The following is a 24657-nucleotide window of genomic DNA, read 5'->3' on the forward strand; positions in this document are numbered from 1 at the left end:
GATAGCAGACTCCACAGCTAAACCATCCTGAGCAGATGTTGTCATTGCTTAGGAAGATCCCTAAACTATGGGCTGAAACAGAGGGTTGTGTGTGCAAACCTTTAATTTGCCGAAGTATGTGACTGACTGCTCACTGCTGGCCAGCTCTGAGTCAGCTTCGGCAGCTGTTAATCGTCTTGCCGCTGCCCTCTGTGAAGCACAGGTCACAAGTCGTTATCTGGGAAGAAGAGAGGAATTGCCTGTCCATACCTGGAGCTGGGGCTGCACCCGGCCATCGCAGCCGATGTCGCAGTGTTTCTGAAGACCCCAGACCAGAGGAGTGCAAGGCCGTGGCAGTGGCTGGGTGCTCCCCGGAGGGGCCTTTCTCCTGCGTTTCCTTGGGCTATGCCTGGGGATGCAGTGCTGGAGGGTGCCTCCATCAGCGCCTTTCAGCTGTGGCTCTATTTTTTGTCCAGACCTCAATTAGCTACCTCGTGAAAAACCTTTAGGCCGCTGTTGGTTGGTGTGTGGCCACGTCTGGTGTACCAGGAGGGCTTTGGCAGCAGTGTGCTGCGGTGCTCCTCAGCGGGAAGGAGGCTGTGCTGCTAATGGAGGGCTGGCCGTGCGTCTGTGGCACCACCTCTCGTCTCAGCCGCCTCCTTGGGGCAGGCTGGGAGGAATCATGAGGCAGGCAGGAAGGCTGGGTGGGTGGTAACACCATCTTTAGGGCTGGGAGAAAATACTTGTTTCATCCCATGGGGATGTGGTCCTCTCACAGCCCTGGCAAAGCAAGGCCCTGGCAGGGGGGAGTGCTCAGGGCCAGTGCGTGGCTAACGGAGGGCTTGTGCCAGCCCTGGCATCGCTGCCATGGCCTTGTGCTCCCTGACCACCACGTCCATGGAAGCAGGGTGAGAAGCAGTGCCAGGACATGGCCTGAAACCACGGTGGGGCTGGCCGGGAGGTGCTGCTGTGCCTCGCTCCCAGGAGCACCCACATCTGCAAAGTCATCCTGCTCCCCTCCGTGACATGCAGGAGGTCGGGACAGCCCTGCCCGAGAGGTAACAGCCATCCAGCCATAAAGGGACGTTGTTAGCAGCACCCTTCTGGCAGCTGGAGGTTAGCCCTGCCTGCAGTGGGTGTTTTATGGGCTCATAACCTCCAGGGTGAGCAGGACCAGCGAGCTCCCACGCCGCCAGCCCCTGGGGCGAGAATCAGCCTGACAGTTTATCCTATTCTGCCGTGTCTAGTCTCGTATTTTCTTGAATTTTCCTTACAGTACTTTCTTTGTTTTGGACTGACTCAGATTCTTTCTTTTGTGAACTGTTTTGTTGCTGCTGCTGCTGTGATCTTTCTGAGAGATAGCAAATACTTTGTTTACTGTAAGCTCTTGTGCAGTAATTCATGTGGTTACACCGTGACACAGAAAAGTCCTTCTGGAGCTAATTTCCACACCCACCCATTCATCTGCACCCTTCTCCTCGTTTTCAGCAGGCGGCTTGAGCGTGTCACGTTGCTGTGATGTCATCTAAAGCTGGCAGATTTGTCATTAAGAGCCTTGTCATCAATAGATGACTGTTTGTGTTTTCTGCCTGCCTGAAACTGTTTTATACTTGCTAACCCAGTAATTAATACTTTGCTGCCTTTGAAACAGGTTGGTTTCACTGCCCCACCTTTTCCTTAGGCAATTACAAGGCGGTGCCAATGTCGACGAGGCATTAATTAGCCTGCATGAGACTTGGCTCCAGCAGCGAGCACACACAGCCACACTCGCTCCTTCCTCCTCCCCGTGCAGGCACAGCCTGGCACCAGGCAGCCTTCAGAGGCCACAGATTTGGATAATGTTGTTGGTGAGCCTCTCAGGGAGCTTTTGTAAGAAGGAGGGATGCAGGAAGAGAGCGTCGCCTCAAAATGGCTGATAAACTGCTCTTTGTGCAGCATCAGTTGAACCTGAGCAGCGCCGTGTCAGGGTTTTCTTATCATGGAAAATGATGCCGTTCTTCTGGGCTGCTGGATTGCTCGAGTGCTTTTGATTGTCTTGCGGTAATTGAATAGCTGTGCTGCGTAACCTGTGCTGAAGGAATTTGGGCTGTTTATTCAGCAAACAGATGTCCTGGATTGTGGTGTGCTTACAATCTTCCTAGCTTGCATCTTCCATTAGTTAATATCACCGACTACCCAGGCTATCTTTCTTGCACTGATAATTTAGCATTTGCTAATGTGTTTCAGTGCCTCAAAGGGAGCTTTGGAAGCTTGTAAAATGTGTTGAGTAATTCCATTGATCCATCAAACGGGGGTCCAGTAGGCAAGGGTTACCCCCGCAGACCCCTCCAGCATCCCATTACATTGCTCCAGACCTCTGCCTCTTACCTCTGCCTCTTCAGCACTGGTGGCTTTAACTGGGTGAGATCCCAGCCTTAGCTCACTGAGCGGGTAAGGAAGAAGTGAAATAGCTTTCTATATGTGCCTTCTGCTCCTGTGCAATGCTGACTGCAGTCAAATGCATTTATCAGAGATCCCCCTCTGCCCTCAATCCATTTCCTGCCTTGTCCCGAGCACTGCATACTCCTGTGTGGCTTCGGATAGCTGGCAGAATTGAAAACAAAGCAGCTTTGTGTTTTAATCATTCCTACCCTAAAACCAGTGTTGGGCTGGAAGTTCCTCAGCTGATGCATGCTGGCAGAAGCCAGTGGGCTAGATAAGCTATTTTCAGCCCTGCGAGCGGATAAGGCCCAATCTCTCTCCAGAAATGAGTTGAGAACATCCCTTCCAGTGGAGCAATGGTTTTTGATAGATTGTAAGAGATTTAACCTTATAGCTAGGGCTGTAACATATAGAAAAGCTACTTCTTGCTATTTCCAAATTACATTGAATATCATTTTTTTCCCTCTCCCTCAGCAGTCTGAACAATTGGACTCATGATACTAAGCAGGCCTGGCTTTTATAGGAAGAGGAATATGACAAATAACACCCATAAATGTGTTTACAGTTTTCACTGTCTTCTCTAAAATACTGTTTCTGAGAATTATGTTGACACAAAGGAAATTCACAGTGGTAGGGGAAGATTTTGCAGGTGCCAAGTCATGATCTGACCTGCAAAGCACAGCTGCATGGCTGCAAGACCACTGGGTGCCATCTGGGGTTTGCGCCAGCAGGAACCTGATATCCAGCCCTCCAGTTTTTCACTTCTGTGAGAGATTACAAGTTTTGAGCAAGATCCTGGGGCTAATCCTGCAGGATTCAGCCATCAACAGCTGTGCTCACCATGGACTCTTCTGCAGGCCTTTTTGGTAAGCAGCTGTTACACCACACTGGGGCTGATCCATGCTTCTCATAAGACAGAAGTTGCAATTGCCTCGGTGTTCTTACCCTCAGCTGGTACTTGGAGTGATGTAGAAAACAAGGACACCCCAGTGGTTGCGTGTCTCAGGGCTGTAGCCTCAAGAAAGGTGTTTTTCTGGTGAGCCCGTGAAGGAGCTCGCTGTGTAACTGCAGCAGCTGTAAAGGAGGCCTCTGCTCCAGCCTGGGGCTGTAAGAAAGGCTCCTTACCTTCGCTTCCCCCTTAAAGATGGGAAATCTGCGGCACAAAAGAACCGCAGGAGCAGGGGGGTTAGATTTCTGTCACCTTGGAAAGGGGATTAGCAAGGCGAGCTGTCAAGTGAGCACGATGAGATCTCCTCGGCACATGCTGTCATGCTAGATGCCAGAGGGACATTCCTGGCTCCTTGGTGACTGCTGCTAGCGAGACCTCAGCCTGGCCGGGGTTTTTCCGCGTTTCGGTTTGCAGTTGCGAAATCCACTTGTTTCTTTCTCTTTCTCAGTCTCCCTCTCTTCTTGTTTTCCTCTCTGTCATTCCTGCTTTCACTGCTTTTCTCCAAGGAGGGAATTAGAGCTTGCAGCACCTGAAAACCTCCTGCTTGTGGCTGGATTTTGCTGCTCTAATGTAAGGCCTACCTGAGCTACACCCCATGACAGTATCTGAATCCCAGAAAGAGCTGGTGTCTAGATAGTCTGCACTTGGAAGTAAGTCCAGAGCCTGTTTTAATGTGTATTCAAAGCATACTGACCTTGAATAAAACCAAGTGCTGACAAGCTCATTTTCTAGAATTAGAGTATCCGCGTATTGGCACGAACAGGAGGATGGCTATTACTGACGAACTCCGTGTGCAGACAAGTTAGTACAGCTAGCGAGGGCTGAACTAGCTGAGGCATGACTGAGCCTCGTAATTAGACTTAGATTAGACTTTTGCCGGAGGGGAAGGCAAGGCAAGAAACAGCTCTGAACTCCTATCGTTGCCTGGAGTGGTTGGACGCGGAGACATCCCTCACCATCCCGGTGAGCCAGCGCCGCCCAGCCGGGTTGGAGCGGAGCCCCCTGGTCTCTGCAGGAGCACTGCTGACAGGAGGCATGGCTTTGTGCCGACCCCAAGAGGGTTTCTCCACACCCAGGAGGGCTCAGGCAGCAGCTGAGTCCTTGCTTCCAGATGGCACAGGCAGGCACTGGAGGCTGCCTCCAAGACAAGGGGCTCGTCCTCCCCTTGAGCTCAAGGCCCAGACATTGCGGCCTAGGCCCGGTGCAGGACCTTGGGGGCAGCCCAGAGCTAGCAGCCGGTGAACCCAGCACTGGGTTCCCCTTTGGAGCCCAGAACAGGCCTCGTTTGGGATTCTTAGAAGGGCAGAGGTAGGTTTTCTCCAAGGTCTTTGTAGTCAGCATTTCCCTGTTGCACCCAGTGAAGTCACGGTTAGCTCCTACCACTTCTGCTGGTTCAAGGCTCATCACAACCTGCTTGGGGTCGCATACCTGTGACAGGTTTTCTGCCCTCTCATTTCTGTAGAAGAAGGATCATTGTGGATGGGAAGAGATTTCTTGCATAAATGCTGGTTTTGGATTTGCTTTTAGACTTTGGACAAAGTTAACGAGGTGATACTTCGCTTCATGTGTTCTGTGTAAAATCTTAAACAAACCGGGAAAGACTGCAAATACTAAGCGTGGTGATTAGATTAGATCACGTCAGGGTTTCAGCCTCCCCAGAATAAACATCTGTGTCTCCAATATCATAAATAGCAAGGTGCTGCACTTTAGGCAAACATGGCCTTGATCCAAGGGCATGTCATTGTTTTCCACTTCTCTTATGTATCTTCCTTTGCTTTTCAATCTATACCACGCTGTACATCTGTGTGTGCCCTGCTTTTGTTTCTTTTCAGCCATGTAGGAGTATGCATTGTGGTTGCTCAGTATTGAGTGCTTCTGTTGCTTGTTATTGAATGCTAGCTCTGGTGTCATTCCAGTTAAGCTCTATGTCCCTTTTGTCTTTGAAAATCAATGGAGAACAAATTAAAAAAAGAACTGGTTTCTACTAGTACCTTTCATTTAATAAGTAAATATATATATATATATATTTAAAATATTCCTTTTATGTTAGCTCATGATGAGAGAAGCTTCTAGGGAGGCCTGGGAGACACAGTATGGTTTGTGCTCTTAATAAGCATCAGGAACCTTTTTTTCCTTTAGAAAACCTTGGATGTCTCATAGCCACTCTCATCCACCTAGAAAAAAAAATATTCCAGGGCAATGTTTTGTTTACAGCAGATGTTGCCTTCTGCTGCAAGCTGGATGTACAAACAAGTCATGGGTCTTAGGAATTCTCCCGAGATCATCTTAGGGAAGAGTTATCTAAGATTAGCCACTGAAGGTGTGTTTGTGCTGCAGGTATGGCAGAACAGGTGCCTCAGGAAAGGAAGGACCTGAGGTGGCCTGTTGCTAGCACCGTCCTGTTACGAGTGAGGGGACACAGGTCCAGTTGTGTGATGGTAACAAGAAAAATCAGGCTGCAGCAAGTTCAGGCTCCTCCGGGACTTCGGAAAATGCTGAGATCTTGCTTGTTTAAACACTGCAGTGAGCTGGGAGCCTTGCAGAATTGGATTTGCCAGAGAAGATGGTTTGCTTAAGTTCCCTTAAAACGGGAAAAAAAAGAAACATACTGAAAATAATTGAGTTTCTGGTGCTTTAAAAGCTTCTTAATGTTCTTCAAGTCCTTTTTTTTTTCTGTGAAAGCATGTCCTTTTGATTGCAGTTCAGGCTTAGCAGAGTACAGTACATCTTGCTACAGAATGAGTAAATGAGCTCTGTTCTGCAGCTGCTACTGAATGACGATGTTGGAGCATGCCTTGGCTTATCAGTGAAGGCTGCTTAATGTATTCAACCCAGCCTACCTGAGCATGCTCTGCAGCAGCAAACCCAATTAACTATTTTTGTACCTGCTGTATGAATGGCTTCAGCACTTCTGGTGGTGCTTCGTTTTATGGTATTTCAGTGAGACATGCCAGAGCGTGCACTGGCCATTTGTTGCGCACCTCCTTTGCTCTCTGCAGCCCAGAAAATGCACCAGGAACTTGCCACGGCGCAGCCTGGCAAGGCGGCTCATGAGCAGAGTGTGGCTCATTAGCTTTACATTCATTAGTTTCTAAAAGCCTTCTGAATCAGATCTGGGGGCATGAGGAAGAGATTTACAATCTATCCTACCAGTGTGACAGAATGTTCCTAGTCAAAAAAGAGCAAATGGGCCTCTCTGGACCATTCTAAGGGTTTTTATTGTTTAGCTGTTGTTTTTCAAGATGCCTCAAACTATTTGGCATTGTGTTTGTCTGTTATCTTCAACTCGATCCTCCCACAAAAAGGCAAATACCTGCTTTTACTGAATTATTAACAACAATAGAAGAAGCTTACGTATCAATGAAAATTATGGACGTTTCCCAAGGCAATTGATTTAAACGGAGTTAAATTTAGTGGAAGCTTCTATTGGTATAATGAATGCTCATTATAGAGCCTAATGTGCTTTAAGGGCTTGAAAACCTTCTCAGTAGGGAAGTCTGGATGCTGTTTTCCAGCAGAGGCACAGATGCTGTACCATGTTACTGCTGTCCCTACAACCGTATCCTATCTCTATGCTGGAAACTTTCTCTTTAACCTTGTGTGTTTGTTTTTTTTTCTTTCTCTTGCAGAGGACCATCTCCCAGCTGGTTTCCCAACCATTGATATGGGCCCGCAGCTGAAGGTGGTGGAAAAGGCCCGCACAGCCACAATGCTCTGTGCTGCCAGCGGTAACCCTGATCCTGAAATCTCCTGGTTCAAGGACTTTCTGCCTGTGGACACAGCAACTAGCAATGGGAGAATCAAGCAGCTCCGCTCGGGTAAGGTAGCAAAGCAAGTAAGCCTTCCCTAACCCTCCCTCCCTGTTCTCTTTACTTGATGCTGTTGTTTTTCCTCATGATGCTGAAATGTAATTCTATATTCAAATGTCACTTTGACTCGAGCTTGTTTCTTTTGCAAAGTAAAACCTGTTTTTGGAGCTGATCCTATCTACCAGGATATCATGATTTATTATATGGATAGATTGGCACGGACATTCCTTTTGGAACATCACCTGGATCCCTTCTTCTGTAGAGCGTCTTGACATTGCCCCAAATCCCTGGTAGGCTTAGACATTTCACTACCCACTCAGCAGTTTCTCTGCTGCTTTTAATGGGAGCACAGTACAAACTGGTATAATGAGGTACTGGCTGAAGTTTTACAATCAGTGGTCGTGTACTACTTCACTCTTTACATAGATGCTGCAAGACAGTGCTCTGCTTGCTGTTGAGATCTTTATCACTCTTGCTGTGTGACACCACAAGAATAAAGAAAAATTAAAGAAGCAGCGATCCTATGGATTTCAAAGGAAGGTGGACACAGTTTTGATACTACCATTTCTTTGTTATTATTTGATAAGCTGAACACTAGGTTTAGAAATGCAGACAGCTTGTTCTTGTTGGTGTCTAAGAATGTACTCATTTTAGTGAAGAACTCTTGTTTTTTTTGCTGCACTGTTCAGTCTCTCAGGACTGTAAGGCCCATTACAGAATTAAAAAAAAATAAAACATCTCTCTTTCACTTGATGAAATGCAGCTCCCCAGCATGAATTGCGGTGGATATTTAACAATGCACGGCATCGCTACAACGCAGCTTTAGCCTGGGGGAAAAAAGTCCATGGTATCCTTCTGAAAGCGCAGAAGGACCGGAGCTGGAGTGGCTTCAGTCTGGAAAGGTCTCTTGCTTAACTAAGAGGCAGAATGCCTTGTCTGGCCGTGTTGTGTCTCCGGGCACTCAAAAAATATTTGTTATGAGTGCTGCTGCCAGGGCAACACCATCTTCCTCCTAGCAAGGTGAACGTCTTGACACATTTCCCCATAGCAGGAGCCCTCTGCATAAATCTGATGATGCTTGGATGATAAGAAGTAGGCTTTTACTTGGGGGAGTGGGTAATGAGACATCACTCTCGTCAAAAATAGAACCCAGCCTGACACTCCTGATCCCACCTTGATGTACCAGTGAGCGCTAATTATACTAATGCATTTATAGCTTATGAAATTTCCCAGTGACCTTTAGCTTATCTCCCCCACAACATGGTTTAATCTTGATCTGTTTGTGCTGAAAGAAAATATCACACTTGTTAATTATTCCGAGAAGCTTTAGGAAGCAGCAATAGGAAGGTGCACATGGATGTGTTTCACTTCATAGCTGACTAAATCAGCATCAGAAATTACCATAAATGAGCAGCAAGACATTTCCTGATGCACTTGCTGTATGTTCTCCAGCCTCCTTTTTGCAGGCACTTGGCTTCCTCTCTACCAGCTGCTTCACAAGTTTAGTGAGATAGGAAGTTTAAAAACAAACCAGTAAACTCCATCACTGTGTCCAAGTTTTGCATCCTATTCGCTGTTCTTCAGCAACATCTCAATTGAATATTTCACCGGGGATTCAAACTCTAGAGCTGGCTGCTTGCTGAAGACACAGTAATTACCAAGGGAGGTGTCAAGGGAACCTTTTAGAAATCAATGAGCAGCACACATCCTCAAACTTGCAAAAGAAATTGATTAGCTCTCTAATGTAGTAAGGGAGGTTTCCACAGTTCAGTGCAAGAGACTTCCAGATATGAATGGTTGTTTTATTTTTAGGGACCTGCTGATATGATGCCAAGATTCACCAGGGTTCTGGCTCCACCCTGACATGAGTGGGAAACAAGAAGTTTACCACTTCTCATAGGCCAGAACTTGGATCCCTGCTAGCATGTGTGGCTTTTTCCTGTATTTGTGATTGATACAGAGTAGGGTCTGCCCTTTGAATCATAGAATTGTTGAGGTTGGAAGAGACGCCCAAGATCATCTGGTCCAACTGTCCCCCTGCCCACTAAATTGTGTCCCTAAGTCCCATTGAAGTGTGTGGGCCACACTTACCTGACTGCAGTCACCCTGTGTGAGCAATGTGGTGGGTTGGGCAGCCTCTGATCCATTCTGCAAGGTGCTAATTGAGCTCTCCAGCATTACACCTCATGGGGCAGAGTTGTTTTTCAAAGAAAAGAATATTTAAATAGATACCTCATTATATGAGAGTTTAATAGTTTGCAAAGTCTCTGCTCCATTAAGATAATATCTTGCAGCCAGCCTGGCATATCTGCATGAATGTCAGTTTATACTGTCTCAATCTAAATATACGCTCATTTAATTTCATTTAATTAAAACCCAATAAAACCTAGACAGATGCAATATAGTTAAAATAGTTACAGCACAGTGTCAGCCCAATATTGCATATACAGTGTCCGACCTTCACCAGTACATAACATATTATTATTCAGATGTCCTAAATATAGGTTATAAAGGTGAAAGCAGCTCTGGAGTCTAACTGGAGAGCTGAGGAATGATTTCATTTCTTCAGGCTCCTAGTGTGGAATAAATAGCTAAAGAAAACACATGCTAGGGAGAGGTGCTCTCTCCTGACACTCACAGTTATGTGGGCTGGCAGTGCTCTGCAGGCTGCAGGCAGGTCTTTGAACTCAGATCACGTCAGATCACGTGCCCAAGTGGGCTCTGAACATCAGTTTCCAGAAGTGTGTTCATCTCCTGTGAAGGTATTACAGTTTGTGGTTTAAGACAACCAAGCTGTCGTGTTAGGCTTTTTTAACCCTGGAATAATGGTGTCTGTCAGCAGCAAATACACGATTTATAAGTCTGCCCTGTGCCCTGCCTTCCCTCGTTTACTAATTACATCTATATTTGTGTATATGCAGTTTTCTTGTTAAGCCTCCTCTTTACATTTAGAGGGCTTTTTTCTCCCTTCCCCCCAACACATATACCTTTCCTCCAGAACAATGCTTAATCCTTTTTTAAGCCCCACTCTTGGGTAGTTTGGCCAATATGCGTTGGGGTAATTGCTCTAGAGATGAGAACACAAATAAATACAGGTTTTCATCTCCATTATCACAGATCAAGGCGAAGGCAGGGTCTCTGACTCATTCTGGTTGTAGCAAAATTCTCCCTTTCTCATCTTGCTAGTACTTCCCACCTCTTGTTGAAAGGCTGCTTTTCTGCAAAGGCAGTGACTCAGGACAACTCCCTGTTCTCTCCAAGGGTGCATGGCTTTGGTCACTGCTTCTCAGTCACTGACACAGAATCTTAGGCTGGTTCTGGGCTGGGAAACCTCCCTTGTATGCTAGCTCGTTGTAAAACCTGTTTGGCTAAACTGATATTAAAGCTGTCTGGAGATTGTAGTAGCAGATGATGCACATACGAGAGTCAGGGTCAGTGCTACACCTCCAGTCATGTTTTTAAATTAGTTGATGATGTGGCAGAAAGTTCCTCAATATAGATCAGACTGTCCTGATGCTTCACAGCTATTCCGTAAAGATTCTTGGATCACAAGCTCCTGAAGACTTCAAAGGAACTCTGCTGGTATTCATACTCTCAAAGCTCGTGAGTGCTTCCAGCGAATTTCATATTTGAAGAATTGCTCTTCCACCTCGCTCTTCAGAAAGCTCCTGAACAAAATGTCAAATTAGAGTAAATAAATATCCTGAATGGCAGCATACAGATATCTTTGCCACCTCAGGAAATTCCAGAAATTCAGAGAGCATTGTCATCTTGTGTCTATTAAAGAACTTGGTGCTACGACAAATATCATTCTTTTTTAATCACTGTCAATTAACTGAGCTACAGAACTGTGCCCTAGACCCTCGCGTGGCTTTCAGGCAATTAACTGCAAGTGAAGTATCAGAGAGGGCTCTGCAGGTGACTTCAGTCGCTCTCTGGAAAAGTGTAGGTGCCTCTAACAAAGAAGCAGTGGGAAGCTTCTCACTGTATCATCTCACTGCATTAATGCTCTGTTACTAGGAAGCATTTTCATTTTAGTCTTGGTCCTAGAGATAGGAGCACTACTTATGTGGAAACAAAAAAAGATACCCAACATACACAGAACAAACAGAAAGAGGCAGTGGCTGTGGGATGGCAGTGTGGCTGATGGCTGCCCTATTCTGCTTCACCGGTCATAGCCAGCACTCAGGACCCAGCAGAAGACATTCAACTCCTGGCGAGCCGCAGCTTCCAGTCCAGACATCAGATAGGCATTGACTTGGAACAAAGTGTAAGAGCAGCCAAAAGACTGGGGAGTATTATTCCAAAGGATCAGGAAACCCACACAAGGATGGATGCTCTCTCACAGGAGGGACTGACTAGACAAAGGTTGAAGCAGCATCATGGCCAACCAATTGACAGTTGAAATTTTATGTCCTAGAGGAACTACACTGTACATCTGTGTTTTGCTGTGTAAAGCATGCTCATGATTGCAACTGGTGGCAAATAGCCAGGCTCTAGGATTCAGGCTTGCATTACTGTAATGCCTGGTTGTGGCCAGCAAGAGCCTTGGTTTCTCTCTTTGACATTGCTTTGGAGTGTTGTGTTGTGTTTTGTTTTGTTTTGTTGGGTTTTTGTTGATAGGTCTGGGATGAGTTTGTGTCAGCAGAGTCAAGTCCCTTCTCCAACAAAGCCTCTCCTCCACACTGGGAAATACCAGTGCAAATAATCCCAGGGGTTTTTCTAACATCATCCTACGTTTTGCCTTGCTTTTGGTGCCTGGCTGTGGGCATCCAGTTACATAGAGGATGTCAGGGTTGGCATTCAGTCCTGCAGAAGTGAATATATGGGGTGTTAATCAGTGCCACTTATCATAGAAGGGAAATAAAATCTCCTTACTTAGGAGTTCTTCAAACCTTTCAAACCACACAAGGAACTGAGTTTAAAATTCGATGTTGGAGAGCCCTTTGTGTAAAGCAGCCTGGTGATCCCAGGGCACAAGTTGGCCTCAGTAACGGTTCAAGTGATGGCACCTCCATCACTCGATGGACTCGGCACTCTGTGGCCTATGTGCTGGCATTCAGGCCCCTTGAGAGACACCCTGAAAGGACAGTAGTCAGAGATGCATTATCTTATGAAGCGAAGGGAAAACAGGAACTTCCATTCCTTCTTGAGGAGGAACTCAGGGGACCGACAGGAAAGCCTTGTGCACTCTGCCTAATGTCCTCTGAGCATCTTAACTTTGCAAAGGTGAGAGAGACCCAGAACAAACAGTGCGCTAAATACAGAGTGCCTCTCTGCTGCTCCCACAAGGGTTGGCTTACATTCAGAGGCCAAAAGGATTGAGACTGAATGCAGGAAAAAATGGGCTAGTCGCACTTATGTTTTAGGGAATCTGCTTCAAGTATGCAATTGCTCCTGGAGCTCTGTGTAGACAATTGCGTGTTAGAAGAAGGGTTTAGCCTCTACAGGGAGTAGATTTAAAGATTTGCTGTGAATCTTTTCAGTTCTAGGACAGAACAACAAACCCCATTTAAGCCAGACAAGAGAGAGGGAAGTCCTGTTTTCTGCCCCTTGGGCTTGTGCTCAAAGTCAACGCACCGTTCCCGTGGGAAGTGACACACTGTGGCGATGCTTTTCTTAACTCTGAGAATTGTGGAAGGGGGGCCGGCGGAGGCCCTAGACCAAACAGAACAAAAATATCCCTTGGCAAACTTTCCAAACAGGCAAAGAGAAATAACCCCGTTTTCCATGGCTGTGCTGTTCCATGCGAGTTATCTCTGGGTATAACTGTTCTGTCAAGGGCAGCGGTCGTTACTAAGATAGATAAATAAGCAGCAGATTTGTTATCGCAAGGCAAAGATTACCCACAACTCAGTGACTGCAGGATCTTTCCTGATGCTTCAGTCATCTGTGGATAGAATGTGTCAAAAAATATATCCAGACATAAAGTTAAAATGGGGTAATGTCATCTTGGCAGAGGAAAATGCTAAAATGAGTAGTTTGAATTGCTGCTCCTGCTTAGAAGAAGGACTCTGCCTAAAGGAAGGGTAGTTAGGAAAGAAAGGGAATAAGTATAAATATTGTAATTACTTTTTAAGAGGCAAGTTAAACATGCTTAAAATATGCCTTCTTTGTATTTACAGAAATTCTTTTCTGTCTTTCTTTCCCATTGGGTGATCATTGTTGTGGATAATGGAATGAGCTGTAAATCTGAGATACACGACACTCTTGTATGCGTGCTGGTATTTATTAATCAATACACTGAACATGATTTGACACACTGTGTCCTGTTTAACCCTGTTTTTCTGTCTGTTTAAACTCCTCAGTTTTCTTTGGTAAGTGCTTGGTATTCAGATCCTACAAATCTGCATAAAACCAACACATACCATGAGCTGCCTACAGAGTCGATCTGCATGAATCTCTCCCTTATACTAACAGCCTCCATGTGTGCAAAATAAGACCAAGGGGACAAAAGTAGTGGGGATTAGAAGGGTTCCCTGCCAATTTGCCCAGCTGGAGCATCTCCCCTCGAGTCATGTATTGTTATGGGTTGTGCTCTGAACTGAAGGCGCTGACCAGTGGATCCTCCACTTGCTAAACACGTTGACCTCGTAAAACAAACCTTAATGGATTGTTGCAACAGGGTAACTGAACCTCACTCCCAGAGAAGCCCTCCTTATAAGATACTCTTCATTATAGCATGTCAAATTATCGCCGGTGCCTTATAAAGAGGGTAGGGATTCCTTCCTCCAGCTAACATCCAAATTAGGCAGGAATGACAGAGGTCTGGCTAGAGTGCCATTGTTACATTACCAGAAACGACTTCATTTTGAAATATTTCTCTGTGTAAAGTTAATTCTGCATGACACCAATTTCTTTGCCGGAGGGAACCTGGTGCAGGGTTTACGTGAATGTGGAGAATGGCTCAGAACTGATTTGTTACGCTCTCCCCTTAGTTTAAGTTCTTTAAGTGAGCAGATTTTGTCCCACTGGTCATTCTAACCTCAAAGCCAAACCGCACCTAGTGCCCGCAACCATGTGCTTTCCACCCCTCCTGCCCAGCACACTCACGGTCACTCAGCCCCCAGAGCACGCACCCCTTCCGTGCTCTGGAAGGAATGAAGGGGCACTGCACCATCTTCCCAGCGTGTCCTCCATCTCAACTGCTTGACCGGTGGCGTGGGTGAATGCAAGCGGTGAGGCCAGCCAGCAACGCCACCTCGGCAGCTTAGTTCGGCCCCCGGTCCTGAGGATGGTGGCTGTGATGGTGAGATGCGAGGCTGGGTGCTGCGCTCCTGGAAGCGATGAGCTTTACTAACCTCCTGAGAGTGTCACTCTGACTTTTACTGCACATCAGTTTCTTTTTGTTTATTCCTGTCGCGCTAATACAAACTCTAGCTTTAAAAAAAAAAACTTTCTGCTTTTTAGTTATAATTTTCTTCCTTTCCTCTTTGTACTAATGCTTCTCTCTAATCTTATTTGCATTCAAATTACCTCACCAGGTGGTACACCGATCAGAGGTAAGAATGCTGAAATGTGCCTCCAGTTGTCACGTCACTCCATCTCCTGTCTGCCTTGTCCCTTCTCCTCTGGTGTTTCTCATCTCCAGCTTTTACTCTCAGCCCTAACTCTGCCAGTGCTCTCGCTCATCCGCACTCTCCCACTAGTGTGTTTATTTTGGTTGGTTTTTAGCGTGACTTCTTGTAGACTCATCCATTGCGATTTTGCACTGTTGAAAGGGGGTTATTCAACGGAAAGTTTGCAGCTGGGACGGTGGTCCCCAGCCTCCGCCACGGGAGGGGTGACGTCTCCTGCAGCTCCTGCAAGTCTCTGAGCTTCCTGCGCAGTCTTGGCCTCTGGGGTTTTGTGTCTGGCGGGGGGAGGTTAGATGGATTGCTTTGGTGTAAGTAGGTAACATTTTCACAAGAGAACAGTCAAATTCCTCTCTGCTGCTGCTGACAGGCATGAAGCCCTAATCAGAAGGAGATAAATTCTTGAAAGTTTGAGCAAATCTGGCTCTGGGATAAAGAGCGCCTTTGTTTGCCTTGCTCGTGTTTGCCTTTCAAGTGCGCTAACCCTCCAGTGTGGCAGCAGAGTGGAGAACTGCTGCCCCCAGACCCCCCTTTCCGAGCCAGATGTGCCGGTGTTGCTTTGTAGCACAAAGATTTGTTTAAGCAGATGAATCAGAAACACATCTGGTTGCTGTAAGCCTTCATTAATTAAACCCACCTATGGTCTGACAGCCCAGTGTGCACAGTCCCTGGCTAGTTTCCGCAGCCTGTATGCACCAGTAATGACTTTCCAATCGAGTGTTGTCTTTACTAGCCTAAACACTCAAAGCTGTCCCTTTAGATTAAGTTTAGCGTGTTAATCAGCACTTCGTGCTAAGGCCCTCCCGAGTTCTCTTGTGATTTTCGTTACCCCTGTTGACTGACCCCTGGGTGTCTCGACAGAATGACTGCCACCTACAAACTGACGCAACCTCATTCCTTCAGTTTTCCCCCTTTCCTCTCCCTTTTCCCTGAATCACTGCTGGAAGTTAATAATCTGACTCTCTGGAACTGGTTCTGTTGCTGGGGGTTAATGTTTTCAGCTCCCGTTAAGTGATTTTAGAGCAAATGTGAATTGCTGTTTGATGTGTATTTGCATTAAGTTGCCTCTGTAGCAAATCTGGGTCGGGAAAAAGACTGCAAACCTTATTTCTCTATGAATGGGCTTATATATATCTGTCATTCCTCCCTTTGGAACACTCGAGATTGACAGCTGTGATGTTACAAGCTCCTTAAACTATTTCTTCATCTCCTATTCCTATTGCAAATCCTAAAACGAAACGACAGACCGAATGCTAACTAGCCGAGCGCTCCGAGCTCCCGGCCTCGCGCGCAGCGCAGCCGTCCCGGGGCCTCCCCGCGCCCTGTCTGATGACATTAGTGACTCAGCACCAGAACCGCCTGGATGCTCCATCCGTCCTGCTTGGGAACCGAGCACATCTCTGTGAAACAGAACCATCCATCTCATAAAACATAAGTTCCCCGCACTCCCACCCCCCCTTCCCACCTCTGTTTGAGTCCTGATGAGGTATTTTAAGAATGTTCTTGACATTATTTAAAATATATGTGTCCTGTTTGAATGTCAAAGATGACATTTCTGTGAGAGCAAACAGAAGCCACGTGCTGCTCTCTGGCTTCTCCCAGAGGATTTCTGTCAGCCTAATGCCTTTTATTTAAAACGGAGGTCATTGAATTTCTAAAGATAACGACAGATTAGATGAAAGTGCTTTTGTGATGGTGAGGTTGTGTCCATGTAGAAGTGACTGTTCTGCCATGTTCTATACCCAGCTGCACTCTTGTTCCTCATTAAGGTAAGTTGGATGCTTTGGAATCCATTAATTTGGTCTGAAAGGAAGGGTGAACTAATGACTCTTAACAAACCCATTTGGTAATAATGCTGGGGGGAGGAGGGTGGATTTAGTTTGATTTAATTGCTGTTGTGACTGTGTCACTAGGAGCTGCGTGTGCAGAGTCCTCGGGCGGCTCGAGCATTCCCCGAGGCCCTTGTGCTGGACCCAGCGTGGGGTTAGTGAGGGGATGACCTGAGAACTTCCATGTGTACCCCACCAAACACGAGGAGATTTTTCCAAGCATCTCGTTTGGTCTTAGCCCCTCTTATTTGGTCCTTTCTGTCCAAGACATCTCTGGCTTCAGTGAAACGGGAGGAGCTCCCATCTATAATTCATAAATCTCGGTTCGTAGCTTAACTCTTCACCCCTCGGGGACTGCCCCGGGTAGTAATTAAATCTCAAAATCCCTATTTGTTCATCAGAAAGACACGGAGCTGGCAGACACCCATCACATTAGGCAATAGCTGGCTGCTTAAGGGGACCCACAGATGGTATCAGCAACTCCATGTTTAAGCAAGTTATGCCCGATTCTGATTTTCAAAGTAGAAAATAAGGTGCTCGTTTCTAGCATTTCTCTGGAATTGAACTCATTCAACCTTGTGTGAAACCTGGCTGCATTTTCCTGCCCCGGGCGTTGAGAGACAGCAAAGCACACTTGTGTTTCAGGTGGGTGCTGGATTGAACAGGCATTAGATCGGATGCACATGAGGAGGTAAAGAAATATCATCATCTCAGGCATTATCCCTCTGCAGTCAGATTTATTTGTTACTTTTCTGTCACCGCAGGAAATATCTGAGGTTCCTATACATAAGAGTATTTCTTCCCGGTAGACGTCAGCGTTACAGAGGTCTGTCTGAATTAACTTTAGATCAGCTCACTTGGGTGTCGGGAGCTGTCTGAGGAGCCAGGTAAACACCCGCACCAACTTCTGGGGAGCTGCAGCTAAACCGTTCCCAGTCCCCGGTGAACTGGTTTAAATATAGCTCCGGTATCTCTGCTACCCTGCGAGCTGGAGCGGAAAGCTATCCAGAGAGATTAGAGGCAGCTAAAAGAATTTTGCTGTCTTTTTGAGCAGATGTTTGTACATTTGATTGCTCTTGGTATATGATAGAATTTTTCCTGTTTCCTGAGCTTTTTCAGACATGCACAAAAAAAAGGGAAACAATTTAAAACAAGAAGAGATGTTTGAAGGAGCAGACAGTGTCAGGGGGGTGGTTGGGCAGGGTGTAGTGCCTGGAAGTGTTTGTAATGCCATGTTTCTTGTTTTCTGGATTCAGATTGACTCGTGTCCCTTTAGAAGCGCGCACAGAGGTGATACTGTGCATTTGACAGTGCTGTAGTTTTGCTTCTGACACAGAGTCCCCTGAGATCTCCTCTACCTGCTGGTGAGAGATCAGAGCCTCCTGAAGCTCCGCTGTCTAACAGGAGACCTCGTGCTGCCGAGCATGTTGGATCTCCTCTCCTCCCTCTCTGCCCCAGTCCCGCGCGGTGGCAGTGGTCGAGTGCCATCAGCAGCTGCCCCTGGTGCACGGGAGAGCAATTTCTCAACAGCCCTGCCAGCCCAAACATGCCCCTCGCATGCCAATCACCGGCCTCTCAGGCGTAATCAGCATAATGAACACTAACAATGAAAATATATTTGTAGTTATCTTGTTTGCATAATTGGCACTGCTGATGGCTAGTGGAGGCTCGGTGCAGTCCTCGCTAACAGCTGGGAGGTGCCTCTGTTACAAATTACAAAAATAGTGAATATGGGAAATGCTCAGTTTCATTACCAGCGACTCTTGCATGGTCTTGGTGTCTTGTAGCTTTTCACGGCTTCCAAACCCCTTGGTGTCAGGGCTCTCACATCGTTCCTTTCTCCACTGTGTTCACACTTCCAGATCTCTTCTGGTCTGTCCTTGGCTCTGGCCCTGCTCCCCAGCTCCCTGCATTGTATTAGGAGGATTCTTCTGCTCTGGGAGGGAATTTTTAGCAGAGGAGGGATATGGACCCTGAGCAGTGGCTGAAAGAGTGGCTAAAAATGCTGCTTCAGGGGAAGCCAGGCAGAGTTTCTGTGGAGGAAGCTGGAGGAGAGACAGGAGGGGTTTGGGGTAGCCATGTGCTCTAGCACATAGGGTGGACAAAATGTACCTGTTCCCGGCTGCCTGGGAGGAAAGGTCCTGGTCACGTAGCTCTGTTCATTAACGCCTGCATCACAAGTGCTCCCCTTAGATGAGCACTGCGGCTGCAGCCTGCTTCCTCTGACTCCTGGGCACTTGTGGGAGCATTTCTTCACATGTCTGATTTTATAACCAGGGCAAAAGGTCACTGCCTCTGTGAGCTGGGGGCCTCCAGTTGCGAGTACCCTGCCAGAGAAACGGAGCTGCTTCAGCTGCAGTGGGTCCAGAGTGGCAGTGCCCCACAAGCACCGCGTGTGTGTTCTCTTCTCCCAAGGAGCCGTGGAGCAGGATTTCAGAGAGATCAATTTGTATGGCAGCCCAGAGCTTTTCCGTTTGGTTTGTCACCTAGAGGAGGGAGTGACAAGCCCTCTGTGGTGCGGCAGTCCCCAGTGCTGCCAAGAAGTGGCCCTTATCAGGACCTGCCTTCCCCCTGCTCTGCACGGTGCACTTTTTAAATGCTTCTTTTAAACACTGTCACTGCAACTAATGGTTCTGCCTGAGCACAAGTATATTTAAATAGATAAGTATCTCGGAGAGCTGCTAACGGGGATGCTGTCTGTGCCCAAGTTTAAAGAGCAAAAAAAAAAAAAAAAAAAAAAAAGTAGGAGAGGAGGGAAGGGACTGGTGGAGAGAGAGCAGCACGGAGTGAAGGGCCTACAAGGGATGCCTGTCAGTCAGCAGAGCCTCCTCTAGCCCTCAGCCCCCAAAAGCTCTGCCTTGTCACCATTCTCCCTGGCACTGGAGAGCAGCCAGGGTTTTTTCTCAGGAGCTGGCAGCAATCTGATAAGCTGAGATGTGTTACCAGGAACAGATCTGAGCCGCAAGCGAGATGGACGTGACATGGCAGCACCGTGGGGAACGCCTGTCCCTCTTCTGCCAGAGCCCTCTGCGGTTCGGGGGCTTCGCAGGCAGCAGAGCCCTGCAGGTGCTGCTCCGCAGGGAGAGGTTTGCTCTGATGTGCACATACCGCTGCACAGCCCCACAAGCTCCCGAACAAGCTGCCTGCTGCTCCATCCTATACGCCTGTGTGTGTCCTCGTGGTAGCTGGTCCTCATGCGCCTGCCGAAGCTGTGCTATCTGATCGCACATCAGGATTCGGCTGGGTAAATGAGAAGGGACCTGGCACAGGAGCACTCGCGGAGTCTGGATGAGAAGTCTGCTGTGACATCCTGTGTGAACAAGACCTTACTCAGCAACTTGCACAACATAAATCCCAAGTAATGAATAAAAGTAAATCAGCCTGCCTAGCCCTGGATTGCAGAGGCACAGAAGATTATAAGATGAGATGTTGGCAGGGCTAGGAATAGAAATCAGGTCTCCACATTCCCAATCCTTTGCAGTTGTCAAAGCAGATTTCCCCACGCTGTTGAGGGTCTTTGGATGCAGCTTCCATGAATTTCGGAGCTAGGAGTTGCTCAGGACTTGATTCTATTTTATCTGTGGGTCCTCTTGTCCTGTCCAGCCTAGGCTTGAATTCTCCAGGAGGTGAAGCTATTGCCTTTCTCCAGGATCACCAAACCAGGGCCTGAGGCATTTTACACTTGTGGAGTTATTCCCAAGGCTCAGATGCATTTAACGTCTCCAGTTAATGCCTGCAATGCCTGAGCTCTGTACTTTTGTTCATAAATCTCAGTACCCCAAGACATGCCGTGCTTTCCTGTATCCATCACTTGGATGTAGGCTGTCTTTCAAGAAAACAACCCCGTTAGTCCCACTGACTGCCATCAGCGTGCTGTGATGCTTCCCTTTTGTGCTAGCAGTTAGCTACTATGGGCTTTTTGTGTTTGTCTAATGATAATTTATTGTATTGACTGTTCTTTCTGGTTCAGTTGAGGGGTTTGCGTTTAACTTCCTTCCTGCTTTCTGGGCTCTCTCCTGCTCCTGCCATGCCACAGTTTGAAGAGTTGTGCCAGCCCAAAACAGGATCCCCTGCCCCTTGTCCCTGAGCATCTGTAGGCAGTTGCTGACATGCATTACATGTTTGTAGCATGATCCAGAGAGCAGTCGGCTCTGGCTGCACGACTGATAGGCAATGGTAACGTCACTCCTCTCTGCCTTCATTTTCTTCACCCTCTTATGTTTTGCTCTTCTCCCTCCAGCGCTGATGTTGAGGTCCCTAGAGATAAAGAATAATATGACTAACTGGCATTTAAGAGGTATGGTGATGGCAAGATTGCATATGTATAAAGGATATAAATACCAGGGATGTCTATTAAATGGCTGGAAGGAGCGTATCAGAAGGTGTATCTGCACGGCACGCTTACCCGGGGGTCCTGCTCTTTTCCAGGCAGATGCCGCTGCCTGTCACCCAGGGCTGGCCCCGCTCTCAGCCCAGCCAGCTGACGTGGGCTGCAGGCTAAAGCTGAGAGAGGCTTTTGGTCAGGGTGACGACATCCACCCTTTATTTTTAAAGTTTGAGTGTCTTGCAGCAAACAACTTCTGCCAACCTGATGCAGGAACAGAAAATGAACTCTGCAGCACACGTGTACCCACAGAGTAATGAACAGGAATTAGGGAGGGGATAATACGTGGTGAGCTCTGGGAAAACCAGCCTGCCAGAGAGCATAACCGGGCTGTGGCATAAATTCCTGGAGGAAGTGGTGAAAGACCTATCAGTCGGCACATTTAAAATGGGATTGGACAGAGCACAAGTACATTTACAACAGGGAGCAATGCCGCCCCGGCCCCCAGGGACGCACAAGATAACCTAATAGGCTTTTCCATTTCTAGATTCTCTGATTCTCTGTATCTTGTCAGTGCTGGGAAGCTTCCTCCTGCTCCACTGCCTGTCATGCTGCTGCCTGCTTGAAGATGTTTTTCCCAGGCAGCATGTAGAAATTCGATGTTCTCCCTGAATTAAGCAGCAGTGCCCTGTAGGCTTTGGGCTGTGGGTGTCCAGAGAGCGCCAGGACTGGGGAAAGCTGGCAGCTGCCTTTGTTAGGAGGTGGAAGGATTTCTGCAAACAAGCTCTCTCTGTCTAGCTGAAGCCTCGTTCCCGGCTCTAATGCAACAATAGGGAGGGCTCTGTACATCTTTTTATTATATGGCAGAACCCGGGGAAGTTCATTTTTCCCCATGACATATAGACTTATGCGACAGTCTCAATTTATCCTTCTAAATAATGTAGGTGGCAGTGGTTGATTCACATTAGTTTTTCTTCTGTTCTGATGATATGAAAAACTCAGTTTGACCTCTGCAGCTTGAACCAGCAAGAAGGGGGAAGGCAATTTCACCAGCTATTCTCAGTGCCTCTCTCAGTGGTCGTTTTGAACCGTGGCAGGCAGAAATGAGTTCAAATCCTTACAAGCAAAGGGGTTAATGTTCTCTTTTAGTTCGGTATATGGTTTGTGAGCAGAGTCCCTTCTTAGAGGCAATCCTAACCAGCACAGTCTGGACACTTGGAGGCACTTTAAAAATTGCTGCCACACTGCCTGGGGGAAGCAGGCTGAGCAGCAGCCGCTTTGGTGTCTGGCCGGCAGCCGGCTGCTCCTGCCGTGCCAGCGCGCTGTCACGGGCATCCAGCCCCTCTCTTCACCTCCATCTTTCCTTCTACATACGGGGCCCCATTAGGGGAGTTCAGCTGTGACCAGATTTTCAGTCATCTGCGCTAGGCGAGAAGCAGAGGTGGTGCTGGACACGGGTGGACTAGGCCGAGCAAATGAGAGGCAAGCCCCTTAGACCAGTGCTCACTTGGAGCACTGCACAGGTTCCCCATGTAAATCGCCATTCTGTGCGCTTTGGCACTTACTGCAATTATTTCACGTGCCCCTGGTGCGTCTGGCATTTCAGGGATGGGATCAGGTCATGTCCTGTGGTCTGGACCAAGCAAATTTTCCTGCCCCAAGGCTGGAGGAGCAGCGCTGCTGGGATGCAGGGCGGGTGGCTTTCCTGCAAGCACCATGCTGCCAAATGGGTGTATTGCATCGGTGTGTTTATTCGGTGCCTCAGACTGAGTGTCTAATTATTGCATATCAAGTGTAATCCACTCTAAAAAGACAAGGAGATCCCTGACATGGAGAGAGCTGAGAAAGGCAAACTGCTTTTTTCTCAAAGGGGGATGTCTGCTGGGAGGAGGGGTGGCGAGGTGGGAGAGGTGGGGCTCTGCCAGTTCTGCAGGAAGGTCGCAATTTGTAGAGCATTTGCTAGGCTTTGTGTGCATCAGATAAGAAACAAACAGCTACAGTTAGCGGCCTTTGTGTTCGGCTGTTTTGATTAAAGGCTTATTAAAGGTCCTTTTATTAGACAGGAGTCCTATACCAAGCTGTAATTAATACGTGTGTATGTGTATGGTTTTTGCCTTTATTGAAGCAATGAATATAAGTGGTTGGGGCGGTTGGAAATGCATCAGTAACTGGTTCCCTGTGCATTAAAAAGTAACAATAATCAATTTCACAAGCTTCTAACAGCAGACCGGGTACCTTGTGGCTGCATGCTGGTACCCTGTGGGTCCAGGGAACAGCATCACAATATATTTATCCAGGAAGATACTTTAAAAGCGTGGGGCACGGCCTTCCTTTTCTGAGGCTGTCTGTTCAATTACCAGATTTGCCATAATCTGAATTGTCTGTGTCATCTTGTTTGTGCACAGGAGCTCTGCAAATAGAGAACAGCGAGGAGTCGGACCAAGGCAAATATGAATGTGTTGCTACCAACAGCGCTGGAACCCGCTACTCTGCCCCTGCTAACCTGTATGTTCGAGGTAAGAGCAGCTTCCACCCAAGGGGGTGACCCTCCTCCCACCCAAAGAGCTCCATGGCTTTCAACAAAGGAGTGTGTTCCCTCTTAGTTCCCTGGTCACACTTTGTGGATTGTGCGATGTGGCCGTTTGCTCAAAAAATGGCAAATGAAGTTCAAGGATATCGTTGATCCACATTGGGTTTGACTCATGTTTGCTGGAAATCTGGTTTTGCTGTTTACACGGTGTTCTATAAAAGGCTGAAATATGAGCGGAATTGGAACTCCTTTCTTGCTTGAACTCCCTAGCTTTGTGTCACAGCTATTTTAATTGGGATCGAGGGGTGCTTAATCCTCTTAGTATAAACTAACCTTTGGTGGAGTTGTATAAAACTGGTCTTGCTCTGATGAGCCAGCTGTAGGTGAGCTGGTATTTAGGCCTCTGCTTTGGAATGCGTATCTTTAAAAACTGAACAGCTTTTTGGAGTTGTCCTAATCCATCTTATATGCATCAATGATTGAGCCCCTGGGTATTAATGGCTCACACTGGGAACATGCTGGAAATTAGCTGCAATTCATTTAAAGTGATTTTCTAATGGTTATGCTATGTTGCCGATTTAAAACTATTTTCAACATACCAGAAAAATCAGGTTTTACATTAAGACGGTCTCTTGCTAGTTTTCTTTTTCTACATTAAAGGTGTTTGAGTTAGTCTGGAGAAAAGCAAGGGCTAAATCCACTGTACCCTTTCTATTAATTTCAGCAAGAAAAAATTGTGCTGCTTCCCATGAAACTCTGCATAACCAGAGCCACTGGTAAGGAACCCCTGGGAAATGTAGCTATGGGTTTTCCCAAGAAGAGAAAGAAGATTCTTGTGCTAGCATAATAGTTGTTTGTTAGGAAGTTAGAACCAGATTTTATTTCCACGTAGTAAATCAACTGTCTAATAATAAAATCTCATCTTCATTTCTTCCTTCCTCTGTTTTGAAGCAAGAAAACAGAACCTTAAAGCTGTATATGCATTAGTTAGTATGGAAAGAGGACATGATCATGATTAATTCTTCACATGCTGTGTGTTTGCTTCTAGAGGTGGCTTCTGGCATCATCGTCTTTGCTTGTTCTGGGGGACTGCTTTTTTATTTTGCAGACTAATTTGGATTATGAGAGTCTCTGGAAGACTGAAGTATCCAATTAAGCATATTCAGAAGATGAAGCTGTATCTGTGCAGTGGAATCACTCATTTCACTCTCACAATGTAATTATGGATGATTTTAAACTCCA

The 24657-nt window shown here is 47.0% G+C and overlaps 1 protein-coding gene across 20 annotated transcripts in view; it reads left to right on the forward strand.

Moving 5' to 3' along the window:
* PTPRF (protein tyrosine phosphatase receptor type F) overlaps positions 1 to 24657 on the forward strand; it is a 280990-nt gene that overhangs the window by 172407 nt on the left and 83926 nt on the right. For 12 of the 20 annotated variants that reach the window (XM_035333708.1, XM_035333715.1, XM_035333710.1 and 9 more), the window contains exons 6-8: positions 6979 to 7167; positions 14643 to 14660; positions 23291 to 23401. In XM_035333708.1, the coding sequence (XP_035189599.1) occupies positions 6979 to 7167; positions 14643 to 14660; positions 23291 to 23401 (318 nt within the window). The remainder of the gene's footprint in view (positions 1 to 6978; positions 7168 to 14642; positions 14661 to 23290; positions 23402 to 24657) is intronic. The other 8 variants (XM_035333711.1, XM_035333729.1, XM_035333714.1 and 5 more) reach the window with 1 other exon arrangement.

The sequence above is a fragment of the Oxyura jamaicensis genome, chromosome 8 (genome assembly GCF_011077185.1).
Source record: "Oxyura jamaicensis isolate SHBP4307 breed ruddy duck chromosome 8, BPBGC_Ojam_1.0, whole genome shotgun sequence".
NCBI classification, from domain to species: domain Eukaryota; kingdom Metazoa; phylum Chordata; class Aves; order Anseriformes; family Anatidae; genus Oxyura; species Oxyura jamaicensis.